Raw genomic sequence first — 13,126 nt, forward strand, 5'->3', positions numbered from 1 at the left:
GTCTCCCCCTTAGATTGGGGGTCTAAGTGCCCATCACAGTGCCTGGTCAACAGTAGGTGCTTAATAAGTGCTTGTGGCTGTAACAGAAAACCTGGGTGAATGAGAATGAAGGAGAGCAGGAAAGAAGAACTGGGATCAAGGATGACAAGACACCTAATCAAAAAAGCACTAAAAGTACCAGAGGCCATTAGGACCAACTCCATCACTTTACAGATGGAGAAACTGAGACTCATGGAGCAGCCAAGGACCTGGCTAGTGCGTGACAGAAGCCCAGGCTGCCAAGAGCATGAGGCTCAGGCTCAGGGTGGAGGCTGTACATACACGGATGACATCCTGCGGCACAGCGGCCATGGCCCGCGGCAGGATGATGACCACAGCCCCCGCCGACTGCCGGAGCGCCTTCTGGTACTGCTCATAGGAGAAATCCACCAGCCGCATCATGACACAGCGGCGACTCAGCACATCCGCCTCCACGGTCCTGGCCTCCGTGTTGAGCACTGCATTTCGGGTGCCTGTGAGAAGGGAGAAAGCAAGGGATCCTCAGTGCCCCATAAGCTGAGCAGAACTACCAAGAATTAAACATAAAAGAACATTTGGGGAGAGGAGGAAAAGCTTTGGGCAAAAGATGGAGTCTGAACCTCAGCTCAAAAGGAAGAGAGGATATGCCCAGAAGCATTTGGCTATCACAAAGGCCCGGGATCAGAGGGGGTTTTCCTGTGTAAGGACCAGAGGGAAGGCCAGGTAGTTGGAAGACAGGGTCCAAGAAAAGGAACTCTGTCCAACGAAGCTGGAAACTTAGCTTGGATGAATGCATGTGTGTGTGTAAGGAGCAATGAAGGGGAAGGTTTCAGACACACTGGTGAGATCTGTATGCAAGGGGAAGCAAGCCGTATCAGGACAACATTGTATACGGTAGCACCAGCATTGTAAAGATCAACCGTGAAGTATGAGTCACTCTGACCAACACAATGAGCCACATTTCCACAGGACTCATGATATAAAATATTATCCACTTCCAGACGGAAGACTGATAAACTCAGAGTACAGACTGAAGAATGATTTTTTTCCTCTTTATTATTTTTGCTATTCTGACTTCAAATATATAATTGATATTATATTTCTTGTCTTCTCAATGAGAGGGGAAAGGGGTAGAGGGACAGAAAGAATTTGGAACTGAAAACTTAAAATAACATTTTTTTAATTCAGTTGGGTCCAAGTTGGGTATGTTTTGAAAAGCTCTAGAAAAGCTTATATCTTATCCTTGAACATCTAAGGTAGCCCAGTGAATAGAACCCTGGGCTCAGAATCATGAAGACTCATCCTCTCTCGTTAAAATCTGGCTTTAGGCACTTAGTAGTCAGGTGACCCCGGCAAATGACTTCATCCCATTTGCCCCAGTTTCCTCTTCTGTCAAAAATAAGCTGGAGAAGCAAAGGGTAAACCACTCCAGTGTCTCTGCTAAGAAAACTCCAAATGGGGTTAGAGTCAGACCTGACTGAAAAATGACAACCACAAAGTATTTTATCCTGGAAGCAGTGAGGAGCCAATGGAGCTGACAAAGGAGAGTCAAAGGGTCAGATCTCTGTATGAGGAAAATCCCTTTAGCTACAATGCAGAGAGTAGGCTGCAGTGGGGAGACTTGAGGCAGAGAGACCATGAAGAGGCTGTTGCAAAAATCTCAGTGAGAAGTGATGAGAGTGGTTTTTGGAAAGGAGAGAAGGGATAGAATGAAAAAGATGAAGTGAAAAGTCAAGATTTGGCAACTAATTGGATACATGGGGTAAGGGAGTGTGAACAGTGAGGTAAACACCAAGGTTACATACCTGAGAATCTGGAAGCTAGTGATGCCTTTCAGAGGTATGAGAGAGAAGTTTGGTTCTGGATATGTTGAGTTTGAGTTATCTATGGAACAACTAACTTAACTTGCTGTTGACCTTGGGCAAACCCCCCTGCTTCTCTGGGTTTCAGTTACCTTACCGTTAAAGATAAGATGGCTGGACTTGGTGATTTCTAAGCACCCTTCCAGTTTTGATAAGCTATGGTTGACCTGTGAATCGGTTAAAATCTCTTCCTCAAGCAGATTACAGTCTGTTGGCCAGGGACACTGCAAACAGATGCAACACAACCCAGACCTAAAGTTGTGCCCATTGGCACTAATGTCCATTTGGCTGACAAAGGTCTGCTAGCTAACATAAAGCTGGCAATAGTTCATCACCAGCAAAAATGGCAAAATAAAATCATTGGAGGTATCACGGCCCTTAGCTGTTGCTCTTAATTCTCAAGGCCAATCAAGAAAGATCTATTCTCTTCACAACTTCAGAGGAGGGCAAGGTTGCCTTTTAAGCACTTTTATGCTAGCTATTAACCAGCCATTCAGGCTAATGTTGAACATTGGCCAAGTGTGAAGACTGCTGTGGCTGCCATTAAATAGCATTCATTGTCCTTCACTTTCACTCCCTCCACCCAGAGAGGGAGGAAACACGTGGGGAAGGCCAAAATGATTTTTTAAAAAGTTTTCAGTCTTTAATTCCTTATCCATTTAGGTCTCCTCTACTGAATTCTAAATCCCCAGATTCCTTAATGCTGATTATAATGAGAAAAATCATTATTAATAAATTGAGGAGATCCAGAGTTTCCTCTTTTTCTATAGCCCTCATTTCAAAGTTCAGCCTCTTGAAGAACATTAACTGATGGACCCCACCCAACCTTATTAAACTAAGGGAGGGAAGTCCACTGAATCTACACAGGTTTGAGTGGGCATAAATTCTTGGATTAGATTGCCCAGAGCTGGGGTGATCTCAGATAGAGAAAGTATCTTTGTCCCTTATTACACTCTCAGCCCCTCACTGTAGGAAGTCCATCATTCTCTCATTAATTGTTAACCACTTTTCCAAGGGTATTTAAGCTATGAGCCAGTCGCCATTATTGTCTTTGGCATTTGATAGTGCCACTGACATCTTTTACTAAAATACTAGCATTATTAATAAGATAACTAATTACCCAGAAATCATGTGTCTCAAAACTTTTAAACCTCACCACTGAATCATAAAATATTAGAGCTGGAAGGAAAAAGGCTAAAAAATAAATCTTAGGGTCACCTCACATCTATCAGATTAACAAAGATGACAAGAAGAGAAAATGATAAATGTTAAAGGAGAGGCAAGAGAACAGACATGCTAATGCATGTCGGCGGAGACGTGACCTGGTCCAGTCATTCTGGAAAGTAATTTGGAACTATGCTCCAAGTTGCTCAACTCTACATACCCTTTAACCCAGCAAAAATCACTACTAGGTCTAAACCCTAAGGAAGCAGAATCCTGCACATATGCAGAAATATTTCTAGCAGCTCTTTTTGTAGTAGTCAAAAGCTAGAAACTAAAAGGGTGCTCTTCTATTGGGAGATAGCTAAGTAAACAAAATATAGTATATGAATAAAATGGAACACAACTGGGTCCAAAGAAATGAGGGACAGTTTCAGAGGAAATGATAAATTATAAACAGGTATAAAGTGAAAGGAACAAAACTAGAACTTATACAACTACAACATTATAGAGAAAGACAACTTGCAACGATTTGAGATTAAATCAACAATAAACCACTAATCCAAAGAACTAAGGTGAAACTGGAGACTCACCTTGTTCCAACCAAAGGGGTGATGGACTTTAAGACACAGAATGAGACATGCAGCATTCTTGTTCATGATCAACGTGGGAATTTGTTTTTACCAGACTGTGTATAGTTGTTATAGGGGCCTTTTTAAAAAAATATATTTAATTTCAGGAGGGTATTGTTTGTAAAAAAAAAAAAAAATCTTTTTAAATCAACATTAAAAATAACAATATGGTTACAGTCAAGTCTCTGAGCCTCAGTTTATTCAACTTCCAAAAGGGAAGGAAGCACTTCCAAGAAAGTGGAAGTTGTGGAAGAAGGTAATTTTGTACATTTTTTTTTAAGGTTTTTGCAAGGCAAATGGGGTTAAGTGGCTTGCCCAAGGCCACACAGCTAGGTAATTATTAAGTGTCTGAGGCTGGATTTGAACCCAGGTACTCCTGACTCCAGGGCCAGTGCTTTGTCCACTGTGCCACCTAGCCACCCCTTATCCACTGCTCCACCTAGCATTTTGTACATTTTTAAACACTAAAACAAGTCAATTTTTCCCCAAATTTTAACATTTTTATTTAAAGTTTTGAGTTCCAAATTCTATCTCTCCCTCCAAGATAAAAGCAATCAGACAGAGGTTATACATGTGCAAATATGCAAAACATTTCCATATTAGCCATTTTGTACAAGACATGAATAAGAGGAAAAAATGAAAAGAAAAAATGAAAAATAGCAAGCTTTGGTTTGTATTTAATCAATATCAATTCTTTCTCTAGAGGCAGATAGTATGCTTCATCATTAGTCCTTTGGAATTATTTTGGATCATCATACTACGTTGAGACTAGCTAAGTCATTCACAGTTCTTCACTGAACAACACTGCTCTGTGTACAATGTTCTCCTGGTTATGTTCACTTCACTTTACATCGGTTCAAATAAGTCTTTCCAGGTTTTTTTTTGAAAATCATCCTGCTTGTCATTTCTTATAGCACAATAATCTATTATAATTAAATACAATGGTTTGTTCAGTCATTCCCCAATAGATGGGCATCCCCTTTGATTTTCAATTCTTAGCCACCACAAAAAAGAACTGCTATAAATGTTTTTGTACCAAAAGGTCCTCTTCCCCTTTTTTGGATGTCTGCAACAGAGTTGAGATTGCTGAATCAAAGAGAGTATAGTATATAATCTTTTAGGCAGAGTTTCAAATTATTCTCCAAAATGGTTGGATAGGTTCACAACTCTACCAACAGTGCATTAATGTCCCAGATTTCCCATATTCCCTCCAATATCCAACATTTTCATGTCATGTCAGGCCAATCTCATAGATATGAAGTGGTAAAAACAAGTCAGTTTACGAACACTCACTTTGTTTCTACAAGTTCAAAGCAGTAAATGTGCTGGGTTCTAGAAAGAGATTCTTCATTATTAGTCTCTCTCCCTTCACCTACTCACTCTCTTCCCAGGGAGAAGTATGGAGAAAGGCTGTTTTGGTCAGGGCCCTGTAGTGCTGCCAGCAGCCCCAGGCAGTCACTCTGGGTTTGGGACAAGCCTTGCAGCCAACCAAAGCCTTGATGCTAGAGAACAGCTGGCCTCCCAGCAGACAGAACAAGCAAACATTAGCAAACCCCAGGGACGACGAGAAGGAACATTTCGCTTGGAGAAAAGTAATCCCAAAAAAACAATTCTATGAAATATTAATTGCAAGAACTTAGAGGGGGTGAGAGGAAGGAATTGATGTTGTGCTTTTGAAAGGAGTTCATGAGGAAAGGAAGCTATCAGCACTTGATCGACTACATGTGCCAAGAGCTCACCGGGAAGCCAGTCCTCTTCTGGGCACAATGACAGCAAAGATAAATGGAAGTCCAGAAGCAAAGGGGATCTGCCATCACCAGGCCCTGACAGCCGTTCAAACCCCTCATCAATAAATACCTCACCATGTCTGGCCCTCTATCTGCTAAGCTCAAACCCTGTCAGCTCTGTCACCCCCACCAGGTGGAGATTCAGAGCCATAAAGGGGTAGAGTTTGCCTATGGTCATTCAGCCAGAATCTGAGAGAATACTCCAAGCCCAAGGTGACTGTCAGCCATCAAACCCACCACAGCTCTGCATTATTCTCTCAAGGTCCCAGTCCAGGAACAAGGGCTTCAGATATTCATTCAGTGGCTTCCTGGGTGTCTGGAATCTTGGTCCCATCTCCCTCCCCACTTCATATACCTTTTTTAATAATCTGCACATTATTCTTAACAAATAAATAGCAATAATTTAAAGAAGTTTTAAACCATACAGACACATACAACTATTTAACTTATTTTGACTATGACCACTGTCATAATCCAAGTCACACCACACCCTCAACATGGTGGTATTTTGACCCTGAAACAAGCCACTCTTAAAGGGATTGGCATCTGAACAAAGTTCTCCCTTATGTTTCTCAGCAAGCTACTTGGGTTGCCCCAAGGACCAGACACTATATAAAAACCCTCACTCTGGGACCACTGTATCTCAGACTTCTGACTATGAGGGCCCTTAATAGCTTAAGTCCAAACACCCCATTTTATCATTAGGGAAACTGAGGTCCAACCAGAGAAAAGGATTTGTCTAAAATCATGGAGCAAAGGAGGAGCAGGACAAGGATTTAAATCTGTATCTTCTGACTCAGAACCCAGCCCAAGTACCTACCCATTTCACCTGCCTCTCTCCAAGTATATTCAAATGTATTTCAATTCATGCTGAACCTTGAACTTTGCCCCAACAAAGCAAGAGGTAATATAATCTGACCTGGAAATAGGTAGGAGGTGAATGAGGGGAAAGGAAGCAAGGAAAGCAACCTTGGGAAGTCAATCAAGAAGCAACCCCTGTTTAGGGGTTGGACTTGGGCATAAACAAGACTCAATCTCAGCCCCACCCCAGCCCTAATGACAGAGTGGGCAGGAAGCCTACTTCTCAATTCACAGGTGAGACCACCATGACTCACAGAGCCAGGGTCTGGATCCAAAGTCAGCCCCGTTCTTTCCTCTACACCAGGTACAGGCTGAATGCTAACATATCTGGAGGTTCTTCATGGAGCTGCTTACTGTCTTCAAGGACAGCAGCCACCCTATGCAGATAATCACCTTTCAACATTTCCTCTACTTCCCTCTGGTCCCAACCAGAAAAGCAGGGAAAGGCAAGATAAAGAACCACTGGCTCTCCCTGGGGCTTTAGACAAACCTACACCCCTTCCCCCAGAGGCTTTTCCTGAACACAGACCAAATCCTTCCAGCTATACAAGGGCTTATCTGGTCAACAAGTCAAAGAGGGCAGGGCCAGTCAACAAGCCAATATCTGTGCCAGGCACTGGGGATACCCAGAAAGGCAGAAGCCAGTCCCTGTCTGCTGCCCTCAGAAAGATTGTTTTCTACTGACCAGACAGGCTTCTGCAGCCCCAGCCCCTAGAAGGGACCTGGCACACACATGGAAGGCCTTTATTTAAGGAAAGTTTGCTGAATTTAACTGTAAGCCAAACTTGGGAGCCTCCCAGGGAATGGGCAGTACAGGAAAGGGTTTGCCTAAGTAAAAGGTGGAAAGCTGACTTAGAGAGGTGGGAGGGAGAGGGAAAAAGGAGAGAGCAAAAGACAGATCAGAGAGCCTGGTCCCAGGGGAAGAACACATGATCCAAGCCCAGGACCCATTCTCTGGGAGGAAGAGAAGTCCCCAGGCTGGGCTAAGGAGTGTCCCAGGAGGCCCAATTAAGCAGAGCCCAGAAAAACATAGGGCCTTTTCCTCGGGCCTCCAGGGGCTTCGTTCCCCAAGCAGGAAACAAGGTAATGTTAAGGCCAGAGGCTGGCAAAGCCCAACCTCGGGAGCTGGAAGAAACAAGGTCTCCAAATGGTGCAAAGGCTCCAAAGGGTGAACAACTGAGGCTCAAGGCTGGAAAGCTCCATGTCTTCCAGGTGATCCTGTCCCTCTACTTGAACCTGACTTAGGACCCAAAGTCAGTGAGACCAACTCCTGAACCCTTCACTCACAGCTGAAAAAGTCAGTGACCCAGTCAAGGGGACCCCAGCAAGAAGCATCAGAGCTGGGACTGAACCCCGCCCCCCCACTCAAGTCACGGCAGGTCAGTCCCTCCCCAAAGGCCCATCTGGATCAGGTCAGTGACCTGCCCCAAGTCCAAGTTGAAGGGAGAGGATGCAGAGATGGAAGGGGTCTCAGAAACCGTTTGTGTACACTTCATTTTACAGATGAGGAAACCGAGATGCAGGGCAGCTCAGGGGCTCCCCAGGGTCCCGCAGCCGTAGTGGCGGAGCTGGGCTCCGGGCACCCATGCTTCATCTGCTACATTGTATCGAAGCAGGCCGAGGGTGGCCGGGGCACCCACGCTTCCTCTGCTACACTGTATCGGAGCAGGCCGAGGGTAGCCAGGGCACCCATGCTTCCTCTGCTACACTGTATCGGAGCAGGCCGAGGGTGGCCGGGGCACCATGCTTCCTCTGCTACACTGTATCGGAGCAGGCCGAGGGTGGCCGGGGCACCCACGCTTCCTCTGCTACACTGTATCGGAGCAGGCCGAGGGTGGCCGGGGCACCCATGCTTCCTCTGCTACACTGTATCGGAGCAGGCCGAGGGTGGCCGGGGCACCCATGCTTCCTCTGCTACACTGTATCGGAGCAGGCCGAGGGTGGCCGGGGCACCCATGCTTCCTCTGCTACACTGTATGGGAGCAGGCCGAGGGTGGCCGGGGCACCCATGCTTCCTCTGCTACACTGTATGGGAGCAGGCCGAGGGTGGCCGGGGCACCCATGCTTCCTCTGCTACATTGTATCGGAGCAGGCCGAGGGTAGGCTCTACAGCCCCGTGTGTGCTCTTTGCCCCACTGCACCACCCACAGGGGCTTCTCTTTCTGGCCTCAGTTTCTTCACGTGTAAAATGAAGGTGGTGCTTCCCTCCCGGGCACCCCGCACCCTCCAACGTGGACTTCGCCAGAGCCCCTGTCCTGGGGGCAGCAGTTCGGAGGCACAAGGGTTAACAGCCTCTTGTTGTTTTTAACAGAGAAGAGAACTGAGGGTCCAGGTGTGCTGCAGCTCTCCGTGGGGGGGGCATCCCTGGTGGGCAGACACACAGACACGAGCCCCCCCACATACAAACTCTACTGGCCACACGTTCTCTGGAGATGACAAAGCCTGGCCCCTTCCCACCCCCGAGAAGCCGCTGTGTGGGGGAGGGGGCCCTGAGGGGGGGACCCTGAGCCGGGGCGGAGGGGACCCTGGGCCCCGGGGGGAGGGGACCCTGAGCCCCGCGGGGGGGGACCCTGAGCCCCGCGGGGGAGGGGACCCTGAGCCCCGGGGGGAGGGGACCCTGAGCCCCGCGGGGAGGGGACCCTGAGCCCGGGGGGGGACCCTGGGCCCCGCGGGGAGGGGACCCTGAGCCCCGCGGGGAGGGGACCCTGAGCCCCGGGGGAAGGGGACCCTGAGCCCGGGGGGAGGGGACCCTGGGCCTCGCGGGGAGGGGACCCTGAGCCCGGGGGGAGGGGACCCTGGGCCCCGGGGGGAGGGGACCCTGGGCCCCGGGGGGAGGGGACCCTGGGCCCCGGGGGGAGGGGACCCTGGGCCCCGCGGGGAGGGGACCCTGGGCCCGGGGGGGCCGGGGTTCGGAGGCAGGGGGGTGGGACGCCCCGAGGGGCCGGGGCGGGGCGGGGGCGCACCGTAAGCCTGGCCCTGCAGGTCGTACTGCTGCATGCGGTAGACGGTGAACTCGTGCGCCGCGTCGGCGGCGGGCAGCGGCGGCGCCACGAGCAGCAGCACGGCGGGCAGGAAGACGATGAAGCCGAGGGGCAGGCACGAGGCCTTCAGCATGTTCTCCAGCACCTCGCCCGCCTCCTCCAGCATCCTGGCGGCCGGGCAGGGGCGGCCCGCGGGCGGCGGGGCTGCGGGCGGCGCGGGCGGCTCGGGCTCGGGCTCCCCAAACTCGGAGTCCTGGTCCGCCGGCGGCACGGCGGCATGGGCGAGCCCGGGGTCCTTCAGGCAGCGCCGCGGCCGCCCCCGCCGTCGCCGCCGCCGCCGCCGCTCCGCCTCCTGGGAAACGTAGTCCCGGCGAAAGCGGGGGAAGCAGGCGTCCTCGCGGCGCGCTCGGCCTCACGGGAGTCGTAGTCCTCCGGGCCCCGCGCCGACGGGCGGGCGCAAACGCCGTCGGGAGATGTAGTCTCCTTGGCCAAGGTGGCGGGGTCACCCCGCCCGGAGAGGTCGATTTCGGGATTCGGGAAGGAGCCGCCCACGTGGCCTTGGCCTTGGCCTTGGCTCGGCCCCAGCCCCGCCGGGGCGTGCCCCGATGGGCCTCACCTGCACATCAGGAGGCGCCCGCCCGCCTCCGTTCCCCCCCTGCACGGCGGGGATCATAACCGCACCCACCGCCCAAAGGGGTTTTGAGGATCAAGCCAGATGCCATTGGTGAAGCACCGGCATACAGTGGGCACTAAATAAATGCTTGTTCCCTTCCTGCCGTCTCTAAATAGGTCAATGAGTTTTTTTATTACTTCTTTCCCAGTTGACAACTCTTGCCACAATTTGTCCCTGACTGCCCTGCTAGCAATGTCCACATGGAAACTCCCAGCCTGGAAAATTTATAAATGAGCGATTCCGGTTGCCAGGGGGCACTGAAAATCTAAGTGACTTGGGGCGGCCAGGTGGTGCAGTGGATAGAGCACCGGCCCTGGAGTCGGGAGGACCTGAGTTCAAACAGATTGGACACTCAGACACTTAATAATTACCTAGCTGTGTGTCCTTGGGCAGGTCCCCTAACCCCATGGCCTTGCAAAAACCTTAAAAAAAGAAAGAAAGAAAGAAAATTTAAGTGACTTACCAGGGTCACCCAGTCAGAAGCAAGACTTGAACTCATATCTTCTGGACAAGATCACGTTTTGTCTACTATGCTCGGTGTCATGATGAACAAAATACAAATTTATTTGAAAGCATTAATGAATTTCTGTCATTCTTTATTATCTCCATTAATAGATACTAAGAGTATTACTCTCAGATTTGCGGCATTTAAAAAGGATTCTCATCCTAGAAAAGCTTAGAAGCAATTCACATATTTAGTGAGTCAATGAACATTAAAAGAAAAAGTTATTCAACTTTATTTCCATATTCTTTCCTTCTCACCTCCACCTAATCCTCATCGAGAAAGCCAGAAAAGTAAAACTAATAAACATGGATAATCAACCAAAGCGATTTCCCACATTGTCCCTGTACCCCAAAATGTTTCAGTCAGCACTTTGAGGCACAGGCGGTGGAGAATGTAATTAAAACATCCAGATGACAAGGTAAACTCAATATATCCAAAACAGAACTCATTATTCCTCCTGCTTCTTAGCTTCCCTGTGTCAATGAAGGCTAACATCATCCTCCTCATCCCTTGGGCTCGAAGTCTCCAGGACTCCTCACTTTCTCCCATGGACCATTGCCAAGCTATTGCCAAGCTCTGTCTGTTTCAGCTTTGCAGCATCCCTCAGTACATCCTCTTCTCTCCTCCGACACAGACCACCATCGCCTCAGCCCTGGATCACGAGAAGAGCCTACTGGTAGGTCAGTCTGCCTCAAATTTCTCCCCACTCCAGTGCATCCTCCACTACACACACACACACACACACACACACACACACACACACACACACACACACACAGAGTAAACTCCAGTGGTTTCCTGTTGCCTCCAGGATCAAGTACAAAATATTTCATTTGGCATTCAAAACCCTTATACTTTACTCCCTGATAATAGCAGTTGGTTTTTGTCCTTCATCCTCATAGAGGACCAAAATGACATCACTATATTAGAGTCGATTTACAGGAGGTTCAACTGTGGCTGATCAGACCAGTATGAGCTCAGACTGCTTTACCACAGCTTGGCCCAAATAGTCATGTGATCATTTGGAGTGGATTCTCTAAATCTGCCCATCTCAAATTTCCAATGACACTGGCTATTTCATAAACAAAACACTCCATTCTCCAATTTAGGCTTTCTCTCTGGTAGACCTCCATAGCTGGAAACACTCTCTAACCTCCACTCTGACTACTGATCTCCCTAGCTTCCTTTAAGTCCCAACTAAAATCCTGCCTTCAACAAGAAGCCTTCCCTAATCCTTCTTTAATTCTAGCCCTCTGTTCATTTCCCATTTATCTTGTATATAGCTTGGTTGGTATATATTTGTTTGCTTGCTATCTCCCTCCTTTAGATTGTAAACTCCTTGAGGGCAAGGTCTTTCTTTTGCCTCTTTTTTCCTACCCAGAGCATAACATGGTTCCTAGCACATAGAAATTATTTTTAAAATTTTTATTGTGTAAAAAAAACATACAAAATACATGGAAGGTTTTGAATGATGTTTGTCCTTCATTCCCGAAGAAGACCATGACAAGAATGTGAATTGGATTTGAGTGAGGAGGTGCTGTGGATCCAGTGGCCAGATATGAATCAGGATGACTGGAGATGGCCTTGAATGTGAAGCAATCAGAGTTAAATGACTCACCCAAGGTCACACATCTGGAATTTGAACTCCTGTCCTCCTGACTCGAAGGCCAGTGCTCTATCCCCTGCACTACCTAGCTGCCCCATGAAGGGGGTAACCTTTGAGTGCAAAGTTCTAACAAGGGGAGAGATTAGGAAAGACATCCTGAAAAAAATGAACTATTTTTGAACTGAACTATAAAGGAAGCCAAGGACTCTAAAAGACCTCTGTGAGAAGGGAGAGTATATTGGGTCTGGGGACAAGAGTGAAAGAGGTAGAATGACAACAAGTAAGCCAGAGTGAGCACGGGCTCTTCATATGCCTCATCTCCTCTTCCTCTGGGTAGGTGGGCCCTGTGGATATTAGAATTCTGCAATTCCCTGGTGGATAATAGAAGGAGATTATAGACAGATAGCTTAACAAATAATAGTAGTTTAATATATATATATATTTACATAGAAAAAAAGAGAGAAGAGAAGATTGATGGGCAAAATGTGTCTCTGGGGAATCCTTTAGAAGACGAGTCAGAAATCATGTTTGGTCATGACGATGGGGAAAAACCTTGGGGGTGGCAATGACTTCTTCTCAATTTTATAGATACTATTTTGTTCACAGAGGGTGGAAAAGTGATTTCTCAGATCACACAGAGCTGGGACCCGTCCTAAAAAGAGAAGCTAAATGTTTAAAATAAGTTAACAGGTATTTTTAAATTAATTACTGTATGTGAGGTCTTGTGGGAGCAGCAAAGTGCACAGTGTAGAGAGGGTCATGCTTGAAGCCAGAAAGACTCATTTCCCGACCTGGCTTACCAGTTTTGTGACCCTAGGGAAGTCACTTCACTCTGTCTGCTTCAGTTTCCTCATATGTCAAATGAACTAGAGAAGGAATTGGCAAAGTACTTCAGTACCTTTGCCAAGAAAACCCCTAAAGAGGTCAGGGAGAGTTGGACTCTACTGAAAAAGACCAAAAACAACAACAGGCCTTGTGCTGAACAATGAGGACATGAAAATACAAAATATAGATAAGAAAAATTGAACATAATCTCAGAG

General features: G+C 47.9%; 1 protein-coding gene across 3 annotated transcripts in view; it reads right to left on the reverse strand.

Moving 5' to 3' along the window:
- NCLN (nicalin) overlaps positions 1–10,482 on the reverse strand; it is a 38,725-nt gene extending 28,243 nt beyond the window's left edge. For 2 of the 3 annotated variants that reach the window (XM_074204880.1, XM_074204879.1), the window contains exons 1-2: positions 9,285–9,638; positions 322–512 (exon numbers count right to left, since the gene is read on the reverse strand). In XM_074204880.1, the coding sequence (XP_074060981.1) occupies positions 322–512; positions 9,285–9,468 (375 nt within the window). In that variant the 5' untranslated portion in view covers positions 9,469–9,638. Of the gene's footprint in view, positions 1–321; positions 513–9,284; positions 9,639–10,438 lie in introns of those variants that run through there. The other variant, XM_074204882.1, reaches the window with a different exon arrangement.
- Positions 10,483–13,126: the final 2,644 nt, after the last annotated feature.

The sequence above is a fragment of the Macrotis lagotis genome, chromosome X (genome assembly GCF_037893015.1).
Source record: "Macrotis lagotis isolate mMagLag1 chromosome X, bilby.v1.9.chrom.fasta, whole genome shotgun sequence".
Lineage (NCBI taxonomy): Eukaryota > Metazoa > Chordata > Mammalia > Peramelemorphia > Peramelidae > Macrotis > Macrotis lagotis.